The sequence below is a fragment of the Parambassis ranga genome, chromosome 8, assembly GCF_900634625.1.
Source record: "Parambassis ranga chromosome 8, fParRan2.1, whole genome shotgun sequence".
Classification (NCBI taxonomy): domain Eukaryota; kingdom Metazoa; phylum Chordata; class Actinopteri; family Ambassidae; genus Parambassis; species Parambassis ranga.
Genome location: NC_041029.1, coordinates 11,668,700 through 11,685,409, shown reverse-complemented (window position 1 = coordinate 11,685,409; position 16,710 = coordinate 11,668,700). Strand labels below are relative to the sequence as shown.

Genomic DNA, 16,710 nt, shown 5'->3' with positions numbered 1-16,710 from the left:
GTTCTTTGAGATGACAACATGTTGTAGTGAACAATAAACTAGCTTTATCATTGCAGGGTAACAGCAGTGCCTAACTTTCTAGTGTTACTGTGATGTTTTTACATCAAGACTGGGCATTTTCGTCTATTATTCCTATATTCAGATATAAGTTACTTATAGATTTTTGATTACTTATGATGTATATGGAAAAAAACGTCCTTCAGACGTGGTCGGCTACGTCCCTGTTTTACCACAAGGTGGCACCATGTCACCGTTAACTCGAAAACAGCTGTTTGTGGGTTTTTCAAGTTGGTACATTATGGTTTTGAAATGTTTCACTGTGTTACACAGAAAACCCACCATCACCATCACACCACAATCTATAGACTTTGTGTGTGTTCATACTATTGTTACGTAATGTAATGACTCACACATATGGGTTTGCCTATTTTTAGTGTAATTTGTAAGTATTCCAAATGTCTGTTACAGCTGTACACTTAGATAAATCTTGTATGATGACTGTTTTTGTGTGTACAACTTCACCTACAGGTTTCTGAGTCTAACGTAATATCCTGCAGGGCACTGGAAAGAGTTGGCAGACATCCCAGCAGCACAGCCTCCTGGGGCTGATTCAGCCAATGTTCCCACCCAGGAATCCTGGACATCTGACAGGAAACAGGCCCAACTCTCCCAAGGCCACTATAAGTCAGCCTCTCCCCTCACCCCGAGTCTCCCCCTTACCCAAAAACCTCTCCCAGGGGCCTTTATACTTCTCTCAGACAAACCATCTTACAAACAGACAGTCGTCTTCACCACACCCCTCTGCATAGTCTCCCATCACAGCTCTATTTTGCTTTTAGCCTTTAAGCAGCTGAACGATTTTATTAGATAAGAGAGCTGTGATTAATGACCAAACAGGAACAATTTCAGGGTTTCATGTTGAAGCTAGTGTTTTTCTGACCTTGTTGGAGCATGTTTGGAGTTAATGTTGCATACGTCCCAAATTAAATCACAATAAGGAACTGAAAGATGTTTATAGCTGATGCAATAAACACATTTTTTTTGTATTTCATTTATTTTATAAAACTGGAATGCAAAACATTTATGTACCTACATTAGTGTTTCAGATTGTACCACTTTAACACAGGCAGCGTGCTACTGGACACACAAGGCTATTGCACACAAGACATGAAATCATACATACTGTACAGATACAAACATACTTACAACACATACAGTTATTCATTTATTTATCATAAAAAACAGACATACAATGAAGGCATAGGTACACAGATTATAACACCTCTCCATCTGGGGGAAAAATAAAACTGAGGGAATGCAAACATCACTGAAGCTGCCAAAGTGCTTTTCACCATTTCTACTTGGCCATCTAAATGTAAGTCACATATAAAGAACACTGACGGAGAGAAGTGTTAATTGTGTGTCTACAGGAAAAAGGTTAGTGTAACCCTGAACAACAGGAACCGGACAATGAAAACCAGGACTTCCTATGGCAGAAGGAAGCTGCCTGTTGTCAGAGGATGAAGGTGACCTCCCAGGAGGAAAGATCCCTCCTGTGCGTCTGAAACCGGATCTTCTCCTACTTTACAGGGGAGGTGAAGGGTCTTTTGAAAGATGAGACGCCTTTGCATCTTTAGTTCCACAAAGCATATGGCTAACAAATTAGACCAGGATGTTCACCACTAATTCTTGTTCATGGTGCTTTTTTTTTAAAGACTTCACAGTAAGAGTGACCTACCCTGTTCATCCCACTCTCTGTTCATCAATGACTTGGTAATTCAAAATAATGATCGATAATACTGTCAACAAATGGAGCGTGTGCTCCAAACACTTCATACATACATTCAGCCTTTTTTTTTAATTCCAAAGAGGAAGGCATAAAACAGAGACAGCACATTGCTGCTAAGTTGCTACAACACAATCAGGGCGCTAGTCCCATTATTCAAAGATGCTGGACAGCTGTCATTGAGTAAAATATATATCAGTGCCAACTCACTTTAGGAAATGTGCTTTCTGATAAGGCCTTCCTCCACGGAAACTGTTAAGATACGAAAGACAACAGTAAAAGCAGGAGGGACAGATTATGAGGACAAAAGGGGGTGTTAGTGATGGAAGCTGGAGCTGGAATATATCACATACATTAGAGCTTACAAATGAGTTAGAATTCCATGCAGTACATGTAAGCATATTATGTAACGTTGTTGTATTTTATCAAATGGTTTACGCAAAGGTTATATAAGGGATTTTATAGCCCTGGTTTTCTTGAGGGACAACTTAGTAATGTGGCTTCTGTGGAGTGCTCATTGAAGTGGAAGTTGCTTCTGATTCGAATCAATGAAAGAGAGTGAGGTGGTCAAGCCTTATAAACAACAACAATCTCAACAGTTAATCTACAAAGTGCAACTTTGCATCCACGCAGTTTTGAAAGGCCTATGATATTATGCATATTATGTTGCCGTTTTTGGCTTCTTTTTTTAATGGCTTACTTGTTTACAAAGAAAAACAAGATGATAGGCATATACAAAAATGGTTTGCTCCATATTAATGCATAAAAGTACCCAAGGAAAAGCTTTTTTTCACATTTCTGACCACTCTCGCCTTCACAAATGAAACAATGTGTCTTTACACCCACCACATGACTGAGAACATTAGATACTGATTGTGAATTCACACAGTTTTGATTGTAAAAGTTTGCATTACAGCATGTCTCAAAAGACAGCTGTGTCCCATCTCAGTCCTCGGGTGTGCTTGTTTTTCTTTTTAACATCTGGCCGCCTCTCTATTTGATCTCACACGCACATATGCCCTCTCTCTCTCTCTCTTTCTCTCTCTCTTTCTCACACACACACACACACACACACATCTCTGATGTGTTTACACCGTATCAGACGCAGGTGGTACAGGTCTGCATGATGGGTGTGGTCTGGTGTTCATGTTTGTTGGTGCAGTGTTCAAGAGAGCTGGAGCTCTTTAGAGGGACCAGGCAGCGCTCAGAAGGCCGCCCACTCGGCAGCACCCCCCAACAGCACAACACACGCAGGAACTCCTTCCTCATGTCCTTGCTGCGCAGTGTGTAAATGACTGGGTTAAGCGCCGAGTTCAAAGTGGCAAAGCCAAAAAAGATGTCTGCTTTGGAGAGGATGGGGCAGAACTGTATCCTGCAGGATGAATCTAGGAGTAGAATAGTAAATGCTGGCAGCCAGCACACGATGAAGACTCCCAGCACTATTGTGACAGTTTTCAAAAGGGAATAGGCCTGAGAGTTGGTTGCTTCCTGGTGGCTGGAGCGTACAATCAAATAGATTTTCACATAGAGGATGACAATAGACAGTAATATGAGGCTGAAAATGGTGACTACAAAGAGGATGTATTTCTTGGAGTATAGCGGCAGAACGGCTGAGCATTCAGGGAGATTGTCAATGCAGTTCCAGCCAATGATGGGAAGTCCTCCGAGCAGGATGGAGGTGACCCAGCAGGCTCCTATCAGGAGGAACATGCGGCATGTTTTGGTGGAGCCATACACCTTCACCTTTGTGATAGCAATGTAGCGCTCTATAGCAATTGCTAACAAGCTGAAGACTGAGGCAGCCAGGGCGATAAACGCCGTGCCTTCCCGGATGAACCACTGCACAGGCACCAGTTCAAAGGTCCTTGACCCCGATAGGAAAATGTTGGCTATGTAGGCCGAGCCTGCCAGCAGGTCAGAGAATGCCAGGTTGCCGATGAAGAAAAACATGGCAGAGTGGAACTTCTTGTTGCGGCAGACGGAAATGAGCACCAGCAGATTCTCGAGGATGATGATGGTGCAGAGGATCACAATGACAATGTTAAGAGCGGTGAGGTGTTTTTTCTTCTCAATGTGTTCATCGATGTCCTGAGTGCTCATGTTCTTGGCGAAGGCGTAGTATGAGTGGATGAGAGTCCGGTTGTAGTACTGGGAATACTTGCTCTTCATGGTGACAGGGTGGCAGAGCACAGCGGCTTTACGGCAAAGATTCATTCACACAGCGGAGTTGTGCAGAGCGCCCACGTCGATAATTACTGCCTTTATGGAGAGGACAGGAAGCGGCTGGGAGGGAGAGACTGCCTGTCCCACAGTCACGTCTCAGGGGCTCTATGTGGGTCACCTGCAGACAGAGAGAAATGGCCTGGTCACCGACAAAGGAAATGTTATTGCATTCATAAAATAAACTGTGACAAAACAAACATACATTTTTAGCAGTGCAAATGTAAAAGCCAGAAGCAAAATATAGTCACTTGGCAACAACCTGTTCGTCAGTCTGGAGAGTGGAAAGTAAACATTTTGCACTTGAAGAAGACGCCACTGTAATGTCTGAGAGTCAAACAAGGATCAGAACTTCAAAATAAAACATACTTATTCTCAGAGGTCCCTGACCTGATCTTACAGATGCATAAACACAGTCTAAATGAAAGTAACATTGTACTTGTGAACCTGCACGAGCAGAGACTGTCTTCAGGTAAAAGAATAAACACTCTGTGCGCCGGGTGCTTAGACAAAGGGGCTGCACTCTGATGGGGGACATTCCACTGGCCCTGTCCGAGGGCTCGGCTGTCAACACATGGCATTGTTGTGGGGGAGCGAACCATTCCACTCCAGTGAGAAACCTCTTGAAACTCCAGCATAGCTTGTGGATCAGCCAGGCCTCTTCATCCTGACCTGCCCAGCCACCCTCTTCAAACCAGTTCAAAAGGGCTGACAGTGAATCAAATAGATACTGTATGGGGGTTCAACTGGATATTTTTTGCAATCAATCAGACTGTGACACACTTAAATACATGAAAAACCCTGGTTTCAAATGACTCAGCCTTTATATAAACAAACACAAAATAAAGGGCTGCAGCTCCAAGGGCTGAAAACAAAGGAAAGTTGGAGTCTCTGGAAATCTAATTAGGTGGAGCTGGTGTCTTAAACCTGTCAAAAGTAACAGTATCCCTCTGCAGGCCAGCTCCTGGAGTAATTCAATGCTGATGCTTCCACTGCATGTCTTTGCTAGCCAGATTGGCTAAAACAAGAGTGGAAACTGGGCCTGGATCTTTTTCTCTGAATCAAAAAACCTGTGAGCGACTTAAAACTCAAAGACACAACGAAACCAGACAAGCGAGCACGCAGGTGGAACGGCATCTGGATACAAAGGCAGGAATCCGAGACATGCCTGTGGCGTGCACGCACATACACAAACTCATCGATGTGATATCTTTCAACCACAGAAGTCTTTTCTTGTGACAGCCAACCCTTGCATCACACAGGCAGGTTGAGCACACAGTTGCTATTGGCTGCCAGTAATAACCAGCACACTGTTTCCTCAAGCAGGAACAAAGAACAATAGTCTCCTTCAGTGTGGATAGCATTGGCCTTCAGCCTTCATAATGGGACAGCATGCTTCTATTTGGCTGCTGTGACTGTATCATAGCAGGAATTTATTTACAGTCGAGCACTCCCTTATCGAACTGTGCTATCAGGACAGCGCCTCTCCTCCCCCATCCTTTTAGCTCTAATAATGGACACAAAGAGGAGGCTTGAGCTTAAGCACATGTGCCAGATGCAGCAGGGTAATTACATTACAGGGGCTGATAATGATTTTATTCATGGAAAGTCCATCTCTGTATGCCTGCTAAGAGAAAAAGTGCTTGTGCTTTGTTTCATCATTACTTTCTCTCTCAGCTCAGACGGCTCTCCTTCCATCTGTTGTGTAGACAGCTCAAGGTCCTCCTGTCACCAAGGAGTCTTTGGCGTCTGTCATCAAGGGATTTTGCTGCATGTAAGAAACCCGACAGGCAGGTTTGCCTATGGCAATCCCTCCCCACCCCGCCCCTCTACCTGCCATGTGCCATTCAGATGTTTCCACAGTGATTGGTCACCAGGAGAGCAGACTTCCTACTATGTCATACCTCCCCACTTGTCTCCTCGAAAAAAAAAAAATGTGCCCTGCATTCGACCCAGCCATCACTATCACACTTCCACAATAGACATAGCACATGTGAAAATGTTGTCATGACATGACAACGAGGCAAGCGACAGAGAAACAGCAGCCACAAACCAACTAGTTTATTTACAGTTTTATAACAAGGGTCAAAAGAACAACTAAAAGTTATTTTAAATTAAATAATGGAATATATTTTAGTTTCAAACTGCTTACATACTTTCTATACAACATTTAAAGTATAAAAGTATTTCACGATGTTGTGTTTCTCTTGCACTGTAACGTAGGTGAAGGTGTAAAAATGGTTACCAACGTGATATCCTGTCTCAATTTCCCAGCAAAGCTTTAACAAGATTAGAATAGTTGGTGAAAAACAACTGTTGCAGATTGGACGGCGAAAACATGTGACATAGAGACAAAGGAAATCAAACAACAGACGGCTGACACAGGATATCCTATCAGAAAAAGTAATGAGATATCATCAGAAAAACTGAGTAATGCTGCACGTGTGCAGTTTTAATTGATCGTGCAGCACCTTTCAAAAGATGACTGCAGGGAGTGTGATGTTTGCTGCCGAAAGGTGACTCCCGTTCCTTCCTAATCCCAACAAGAGCCAGAGCTCCCCTCTTCATCACGAGACTGACGACTACACAAAAGCCTCAGGTGTTTTTCACAGAAACACCTGATAAGCCCCAATTAGTTGAGCGTCTGCTCACCAGAAACCAAGGCAACGGCGCCCTATTACACCACCTACAACCTGCCTCACTCCACTTTCTCTGTTGGGGGGGGGGGGGGGCACATGAATTCCTGGCACAGTTATCACACATGATCGTTTTTAACGGTTTACATCTTGTTTGTATTCAGGTGTGTGTACTGTTTGCTCTCAGCAGTTTGTGGTCTGAAACATCCTGTAACACATCTGTCCTTCACACTGCCTGCTCATAAGACATTGTGATGACAACACACAGCTAACACAGCCTCTTGTAATGCTCTGAAAAGGCAATAGTATGAGACTTTGTCTTTGTTAGATGTACATTTTCCATTTTAAGAAGATTTAATGGCTTCCTGCGCCCTTTATGAGACATTTGCTTTGTAACACAGGGTTGGTTTTCTCCACAGTCACATGATAATCCATCATGGATACACACAGGGCCTCTGCTGCTCTGATTTGTTCTTTCCTGTTCTCTGCCATTAGTATCATCTTATCTGTGAGACTGCTTTTCTGTAACTATGAGCAAGACGTGTCGCATCCACTGCAGAGTTAGAAATTGTTTGTGTAGATGTGCGAGACTTTTGTGTGCAACTGCAACAAAAGTAGGAAAATTTCCTTTTTGAAGTGATCAGAAAGTTTCCCCAGTCTGGCGAGCATGTGTTTGACAAAAGAAGAAAACACAACTACCAACACCACAGTCTTTCACCACTGCTTCCACACATTATGAGGAAATGACTAAACTGAAAGAGACGTGCAGTTATTTTCAACACTGCTCTGTGATGACAGCGCTCACTCTTAGGCGACACAAGTCAGTGCACACATGGATACATGTCTTTGCATTGAGCAACCAGCAAACACAGAGATGGACTGTGTCTGCACGGCAGGTGGCTGTAGCCTCGCACTGCTGCTCTACCCACCACAGAGCCCCGGGCATCTGTGCGTACAAACTTTTCACATCAGCACAGCAACACTATTGATTGTTCGCTGGTAATTTCCAGGAAGACAAAAAAAAGCACACATGTTTCCAGTATGGGGGGGGGGGGGGGGCTTTCAAATAACCTTGGTCCCAGCACACTGCAGTCACGCTCTGTGTCAGTTCAAAACAGCACAGAACAGTTCCTACTCAGCCTGAGCTTATCTTAAGCCGTCGCTCCTATCTGCAGACAGTGCACAGATAAAACTGATGCCAAAACTAAGACGACATTTTAAATACACATCTGTTAAGCTCAGACATATAAAGTACAAGTCCTGTCAGAAATGTCTTCACTTCAGAACCTCAAGACTGACATGTTACTAGAAATTCACGGCAAGACGTCAAGACAAGCTGGCTTTAGAGTAATGTTTTTTAACTTTTCCACAACAGCTGCAGCTGTTTACTGATGCTTTACAAACACCGGAACTCACAGCACAAAGAGACAGAGAGGCTGACACATTCTGACTGTGATTTCCTACAATGCAGTATTGAGAGATGAAGTTGATGTTGTGTTTTTTTAAACACCCGTATCCCCAGAGAAACAAAGCTTTTAAGGGGAAGTGTAAACGAGAATGAAGTGACCGTTTCAGGTTGCTCTGTCTGAACAGAGCAACAGACTAAATATGAGATGGGAGACTTCAACATCTCACGGTTGCTATGCTTGGAGAGGAACTGGCATGTTTATAATGGGCACAGACACATCCTTGTTTTTGGCAATAGACAATACAGAAGTATTCATTGGTAAAGTGTGCCGTACCTGCGTGCTGGTATCAAATCATTGCCAGAGAACAAAGAAGTTCAGGACAACTGACACATTTAATGCTTCCTTATTGGTTAGATTTGAAATCTTGCCCTCTCTTTGTCTGCTATTAAGCTAACACCCTCATGCTCTATTAAAACCACATATAAGCTGCTGCATAATGGGGGGAGCCAGTGTCCCCAATACATCATATAATTAGGGATTACCCTTTTGCCCATCAAACAGTTTGACAGTTTGGGTACAGCCTCCTCTGAGGCCTCCAATCTGTCAACACGGTTCAGTCAGGAACAAAAAGTCTCTTAATGATGATTTTCTGTTTCTGATCATAGTTCAGCATCAGAAAAGCAACTTTATGGTGTTTTCTTTATTGTAGGTGTTTGTGTCTGAAAAATGCTGGAGACAAAGGAGGGCATCATACAGCCTGAGGAGCCATAACCCCCACTCTACCCCAACAAAAAAGAGGGGGAGGATAGGGGAGGGTGGGGGGAGCTCCAAAGGTGGCGCCCGGGAGGCAATTACTGTAATACGTTCACCCGCCAACCATTTCTGTCAACTTCAGTCTCATTTCCAAATTATTCATGTTTTTATATTGCTCTGCTTTGCATATTTTCTCTTTAATGCCACTCCCCGATTGGCAGAGCCGCCACCATCCTCACTCTAACACCCCCTCCTCGCCTTGTATATTTTAAACTTTACCACAGAGATCAAAAGACACCGCCACAAAGAGGTGATTAAACGCACATCAAGAAGGATTTATTTAGCACACATCTGGTGGAGACATGTTCTTACAGCCCCTATTAAAGACTTCATTATTGCACTGAGGCACTAGTTCTCACATGACCTTTGCCATCAGAGCTGCACACTGTCACAACGTGTCAGCACAACATACTCTCCAGGAAACAACCTTAAAATGCGACAGAGGTAAACCACAAATAAAAACATTAGCTGTTAGTATGTCATCTTTTCATGGCAGTGTTACCCACATACTGGCCTTATCGCAGTGCGCATACAATGACAAGTCAGCACATCTCTGCACTTTGCAAAGTTGTGTTTTTGGCACCTTATATCTGCAGTGTCTGATGTTAGCCTGATCGAGAAGCTATGGGTTGGATCTGGCTGCTTTGGTTCAGAAACCTCAAGCGTGAGGGTTCGATTCATGTTTCAGCCACCTCTGGCACCCCTCACACCTTCCTGTGTTCATTTCTTCACAGCGAGGTCTCCTAATGAATGGGTCTCAATCCACTTTAGATGTCCTTTGTTCCACCTCTCTGCTCCTATTCTCCTCTTTTGCTAGACCTTGAACTCCACCCCTTCTCATGTTCTCTCTCTGTGAGGATGCCGTGAGAGAAGTTTGTTGCATGGCATGCCAATGAAACATGACAACACATATCAGTACTGCTGTGGCTGTGTTTGTTCCCCTTGTTGTTGCAGTTGAGCATCACAGCCACAGAGCAGGACGCTGAAGAAGAATATATATAGGGAAGGCACTGGAGACAAAGCAAAGAACCACACAATGAAACGTGATAATGTCTAACACACAAGGGGGGCACAAAGGCACCCTGATTGCCTCTGTCTTGTACTGGCTGATAAGATGATGAATTGATGGAGGCTCTCCATCTCTATTCATGGTCCAGTATAGGAAAACAACTCCAGACTCCTGGCAAACACAGATCCATTAAACATAGCTGTGTTGTTGGAGAAAAACACGGTTGCCTGGAGAAGGAACACTGTTGTATCCACACAGTCCTCAGCCGTATCCCAGGATTTTATACAAATTATGAATTTCTTGCTTTGAAGCACACAATGTAGTTCTATAAAGACTCTCTGACTTGAGCACATCGTATAATATTTGTCTGTACAGTTATAATCAGAATTTAAAAGGCCATGTGTGGAATGAGACCCAGGGGGATTTAAAGTTACACAGTTTAGGAGGGATACTGTGACTGTTTTATTTCCTGGCAGCAGAAGCATATTTTTTTTTTAAATACAAAAGAACTGACAGGACATAACTTGGCTTTATGCAAAGTTTGAGTGGGAAGGTTTGCCAAGGGATATCATGCAAAAAAAATAAAAAATGACTGCAGCGACATGCCTTTCCAGGGAGAACAAGGCAACAACTTGACTCAAACTTAGGTGAAGTTCCACTGAAATGGACATGTCTGAGCAGAAACACATCCTCAAACATGAACTGCACATCCACAGATGACAGATGGTCAGGTATTTGCTGGGTGGGTAAGACGCTGCTTGGACATCAAAAGCACTTGGTTAGATTTAGGAAAAGAGTGGTGTGGCATGCACTGGTCATTTCAAAGGCCTGGAAATATCCTTTTTGCAAACTCCAGCTGAGGATGGGCTGATAAAACACACACGCCATCACACCAACACACCATCTGTTGGCTTCTTTGTCTTATTTTTGAAGTTTGTCAGTCGTTAGGGAATGACAAAAAGAGCCCGTTATGAGTGAAATTCCAGTTCCACACAAAGCCAATGGCTTCAACAGGCTCTCTGCTGGCTACACGGAGAGATTTAAACTCCAAGAAAACTCTCTCCTTCCAGATCTGGGGAGGTGGGGTTGTTGAAGTAATCCTGCTGGGTTTTCCAGCTGCACAAACAAAGCTGCCTGGATAACAAAGACTTCCAAGAGAGAGGAAGAAGAATGAGGAGAGGGAGGTCTCCAAAACCACAGCATCTTCATGTGTACCTGCTCCAGACTGAGCACTGAGGACGACCAGAAGTCAGGAAACCACGACATGACCACACTGATTAGGCCCACCGCTTGAATAGAGAGAATGAGGTTGTTGCTGCTCAGTTCATAAATCACACTGTACAACCTAAAAGAGAGGTTGCAAAGTGCTGCCGATCCCCTCCAAAGCCACAGCAGAAACCAGAAACCCTGTGTTCAGTCAGTCTGCTTGTCATTGTCTCTGTGAGATATACTGTATAATGGTCCTGTCTGAAAACCATTTTCTGCATTACTTCCAACTGGCAGCACTTTGGAACACGGGCTGGTCCAAGCTTGAAATGTGAGAGAAGAAGAAGAGTTACAAACGTGTGAGGAAATCCTGGCATGCTGCTACAAGCATCAGTGCCTGGACATGGGGGGTCTTATAGTTTGTCCAAGTCCCTCAAGTGGAACAGGAATGTAACAGGAGACTTTAGAGCTAATGGCTTCTTATAGTCTGGGACATTTTTTCTCCACAAATAACAGTTTATGTAAATATTTATGTAATAATCAGACCAGCACAGACAGCTGTTTTGAAATAGAGAGACACAGTGTGTGTCTGTTACAAACAGCAAGCAAATCCTATTCTCAATAGTGTTTTCAAAATGGGTAAAACAGCAAAGGTCATCACATTTATTCCTCTGATCTGAGGCACTCCCAGCTCCTGGCTGTGAATCAGAATGCTACATGCTGTCAGCTGTGTGTTGCGACTTGCGCCCAAGCAGCTTGCAAACAGAAGGCGTTTATTTTGCTCCAGCTGCCACACCCAACGAAAGTGTTTTTCTGTAAAAGGGGAGTACCAGCAAGAAACTCTGAGCCAGAAGAGCCCAGATGGCTCTCCACAGACTACTGTTGATAACAACAAAGGGCGCATGCACTGTCTCCTGTTATCTCCCATTCTTTTTTTATGCATCAACCTCTGGCTGGTTTCATTTAACCAGGTAGAAGACAGGTCGCCTCGGGCAGGTGGCTCCTCTGATCTTCCACTGTTGTTGCCTCTCTGATCTGGCCCGAATAAAGTGGTGAGCACAGACAACAATAGAGAAGTCGACTTCCCCAAGGAAAAGCCTTCTTGCTTGCTTCCTATTAGCGGACCGCTCCCAGGCCTGAGCTGAAACCTGAGCATCCTTCAGGGATCGACACCACCCATTCCCGCCTTCAATTCCCCCCACCCACCCGCACCCACACCACTGGCCCAGTCTATTAAAAAGAAAAAGTCCCACAAATCTAGTTCCCACCACTGAATTAGCATTAATTTATTTATCCATCCATTTACTTATAGATCTGTTTATTTGTTCAACTCATCCATTTGTCTTTATTTCTCACGCTATCCCTGTCCCCATTCAGAAGGGTCCGATTACAGGGCCACTGAGCTGGGTCAGCAGCACACAGATCCTGAACTCATGATGTCATGGGCTGCTGGTCTGAGTACACTAACATAAACCACTTTAAGGCTACTCTATATAGACTAATAACATGTCTGTTCCATGCTGGAGCTGGTTATTCTTCAGACATGTGCAATGAGCCATCCTGTGCCTGCCTTTATCAAGAAACACCCGACTCCGTAAATAGCCTTTCACACCCCACAACAAACCAAGAGCTGCATCACTGAAGCTGCTGACATAGCCTTCAACACTGCTGACCATGCTTCCTCTTCACAGCCTACTGCTGATGTTATCAAGATGTTTAGTTTAAATCAGTGATGATGCAACAGGCTCTGTAGCGTCCATCTGCATTCAAGAGTTTCTCACCTCCGCCGGGGATCGAGATGGTATCATCACGAGCCACTGCAGTAGTTTCAGTCAGCCTGCTAATGAGCAGCACCACGCTGGGCAGACCGAGCACAGGATAGAGGCTGATGGATGGGGAGGCTTTATCTGTGCAATAAACATTAGTTCCTCTGCCTTATCATCTTATCTCTGTGTGACTTGAGGATTCTCCCAGGATGCCTGCTGGACTGCTGACACCTTCACATCCTCAACTACAAGGATTTTGGACAGTTACAATGAAATCTATAAACTTTCATTCTAATTTTATATGCAAAACAAAAATGTCCTGTTAAGACAAGCACAGCTCCGGCGAGCCAATCTCCAACCCCATGAGATTAACTCCGGTACACAGGGATAATGGGGGCTTTTGTCTTATTAATACATCCTTTCAATACAATGCCTTCTTTCGAGTGACGGATGAACAAGCCTCAACAACATCGGATGGGGTCAGAGCTGGGGGGTGGAAAGGGGGGGGGCACAGCAGGCTGCGCAACGGCTCTAAGAAACAGTATGTGTGAGGCCCCTGCGCGCCTGGTGCGCACGCTGTCCATATTCAACAAACACTAATACAGTCTGCATGAGATGCAGCAGACTGCACTGCTACCCCCACCACCACCACCACCACCACCCTCCGCCCCTCCACCCATCTCCTGCATGATAGACAACTGTAGCCCAGCGTGTTAATGTTTAACGCCGCACAGCCTTATTAAAAATGTTTAACTTTAACACATGCAGGTGAGTCAGTGATGTTTAAGGGGAGTTTTTGTGCGTCACTGGAGACTTTCGATTCTTTACAAAGGCACATGGCTGCAACAAGACAAACCTCGTGGATGTTTGTATTATTTATGTTTCTCTAAATCGCGCAAAAAATGAATGGTGCAACTATAGAATTTTACAATACTGTGCTGAGGGCAGGTCAGTTCCCTTTGTTAGGCTGAGCCTACACATGCGGTTACACTAACTGTACTTTCAAATGTGAATACTTACCCCATGAGAGATATTGAGAAGAGCTGCGAAAAGACGCTCCGATAAATATTCTCGTAACCAAAACGTCCTCACATGTGGTCACAACTTTCCACAAACGTTGCGTCAAAGTTCAAGCGCTGTCCTCTGCTCCTGGGGTCGAGAAGTAAATCAAAACTTTGGTGGAGGACTAGACGGCGTGTCTTGTCTAGTCAGTGGTAAATCCATAGTCTACCCGGTCTGTGCGCCAAAGCGAAAACCCGGAAAAAAATCATCCGAAAGCGCGACAATCTGAGTTAAAACTAATAACAAACAGAGAGAAGTGATGCATGCAGGGGCTGATTCTTTTTAAAAAACGTAATCTTGTGGAGACACTTTCTCTTTTGTCGCTCTAATCCAGCAGCCCGTCTGATTGTCCTGCTGCTGCTCTCTGGGAACAACAGCTCCACGGGACTGTGGAGCGTCAGGGAGGCGCGCGCACAATACGCGCTCACACACACACATAAGAGACAGTATAGAGTGTATGGAAACGTCATGAGCCCACATAGATTCGCCAGTCTCACTACAGATTTGTGGACAGCAATTAATATGGAAAATCCTTTAAAAAATCTATTTCTGGACCTTTTCCTCACACTGTAGCACACAAATGAAGTCCAGATGTTCCACCTCCTCACTTCCTCTCTTTTAGCAGATCCCAGCATGAACCGGAGTCCACGCTTTTCAACTCATCCTGGCTCAATTTCCTTTGAGAGCAGAGACCAGAACAGCCTCCATGACTGACATGAGTTTGATATGATTTGATTCGCTCCTGTTTTCTGAGTCATACACTCACTGTAATTTATCCCTCAGGTCTGGTTATGGGGTGAGGTGAAGGTAAGTCAAGACTTGTTAGTCATCAGGGTTGTGCCTAGACTTACAGGTGCTGACTCCTGTCAAAAGAGCCCAGAGGAGTTAATAATGTCTTCATACTCATTAAAAGCAAAGTCATTGCAAATGTCTATGATGTCATTTTTTCTGAAACAAAGAAGTTGCAGTGTATGTATGTGCCGTGGCATAACTTAGAGAAAACCTCTGTGGCTTCTGCTAGAAGTTTGTGTGCAAACAAAAAATGTAGCAGAAACAAAACAAAAACCATTGTAGGAGTGTGACTTTCAACCACAATCCCACGGGCACTTCATCAAAAATGGCTGCGTGAATAACATCAGGGAACTCTGCTCATCATACAGCTCACCGATCACTAAAAATGCAGCAGCGGCCTCACACCAAACACTCTCACCAGCTTTGACTCATGGACTCATGTCATGTCTGCTGATGGGGGAAAACATTGTGCAATCCACTCTCACCACATTCATCCCTGCCACCCCCGCAGTAGCTGCTATGTGGGAAGTCCCAAAGAAAAAGGAGAACAACTTGTGAAGAAAAAAAAAACATCTTTGCAATTCTGCTGTTGCTCAAATCTTTCAACCTGTAATTTCAGGAGATGAGGTCAACTTTAACGGTTCAACCTGAAAAGGTTTTGTTCTCCCTTTTCTCAGGTGAAGTGGCGGGGCAGGTTAATGGATGTTTGGCAGACGGACTTTATGGACTGACTGCTCACTGTCAGCGGGTTTATGATGGGACACTTTTAGGAGCTGTGTCTCTCACTGAGCTTATAGGGGAGGGGTCAAGAGCCCTGACCTCACTTCCTGTTGGGGGCTCCTCACAAGCATTCCATTGTCTGTGAGAATGTGCACGGGCTCAGGGGACTCTGCACATCTGGCAGCTGTTATTAGCAACCTCCTGTACCCAAGCCCTCCTCCGCCCCCGAAGGAAGATTACTGCATGCACTGGTGGATGTGCGTCCCAAACACACCTCCGAATGATGTCTCTGGGGTGGTATTGTTTCATCTGTCCTCACAATAGCAATTATGGGAAATTTTCAACATTATGCAACTAAATCGGGGTCATTCTCATTTCAAGCTGGCTAGCTTAGCTTTGCACAAAGATTTAAAAACAGGTGTGGTGTAAAAATATATCAGGAAACATTCAGGGGATTCAGGGTCTGATGCTTCCTGGAGTCCCATGGTTGCTTGGATGCTCAGACATCCCCATAAAAAATGTTTTTCGTACATGTTAACCAAATGAGACATCTTATTTGATGACTAGATGGATTTTTCTTGTTTATATCAACAACAACATTTCTAGGGTGACTTAATCTGAACTACAGATACTGCTGTTTCATTTCACAAGTTTAGAATTTCCGCATGTTGTCATCAGGAGCCAGTCAATTATTCATGCCCTAACATTTACAACCATTTTAGAGCCACAGATGAAGCTAATATGCGTGTGTCTGGAATTTATGACAAAGCCAAAGCACCCACACACAGAAAGAACATGCAACCTCCACACACAAAGGCGCCAGCGAGAGACAGGCTCAAACTCAGAACCTTGATTCTCTTAGACGACAGTGTTAACCACAACCTGCAAGGTATGCAAATGTGGTCAGAGATGTGTTAAAAAAAATAAATTACACAATGTTCATGTTTTTTGTCTGTTACTTCCTGCAGCTATGGTTGTCTTAAAGTTGCTCCCAACCAAAAAAAAATGATGTGTGAACCAACAAAGAGCCTGGCTACCTGTTAACCACTGTTTCTAGTGCTGGTGTTAAGCTAAGCCCTTGCTGACGCCATCATCCATTCAGACATGACAGTGAGATGATAAGTCTCTAAAAGAGAGTGGAGAACCACATTTACTGTAGATATCATCTTCACATTTAGCCTGCACTTTACTACAATGTCTACAATATATCTGGAGCATTGAGATGGTGCGGTCACTTGGCCCAGGTTTGAACCTATATGTATGCTACGGTTTACCAGAATATAGACAGCTG

At 44.2% G+C, this 16,710-nt stretch overlaps 1 protein-coding gene across 1 annotated transcript; it reads right to left on the bottom strand.

The window, feature by feature from the left end:
• Nucleotides 1-2,465: 2,465 nt before the first annotated feature.
• Nucleotides 2,466-15,006, bottom strand: s1pr2 (sphingosine-1-phosphate receptor 2). The gene is made up of 2 exons (XM_028411600.1): nt 13,866-15,006; nt 2,466-4,127 (listed from the first exon to the last, which is right to left on the bottom strand). The coding sequence occupies exon 2, from the start codon at nt 3,998-4,000 to the stop codon at nt 2,885-2,887; it is 1,116 nt and encodes a 371-aa protein (XP_028267401.1). The 5' UTR covers nt 4,001-4,127; nt 13,866-15,006; the 3' UTR covers nt 2,466-2,884.
• Between the last annotated feature and the right edge of the window lie 1,704 nt (nt 15,007-16,710).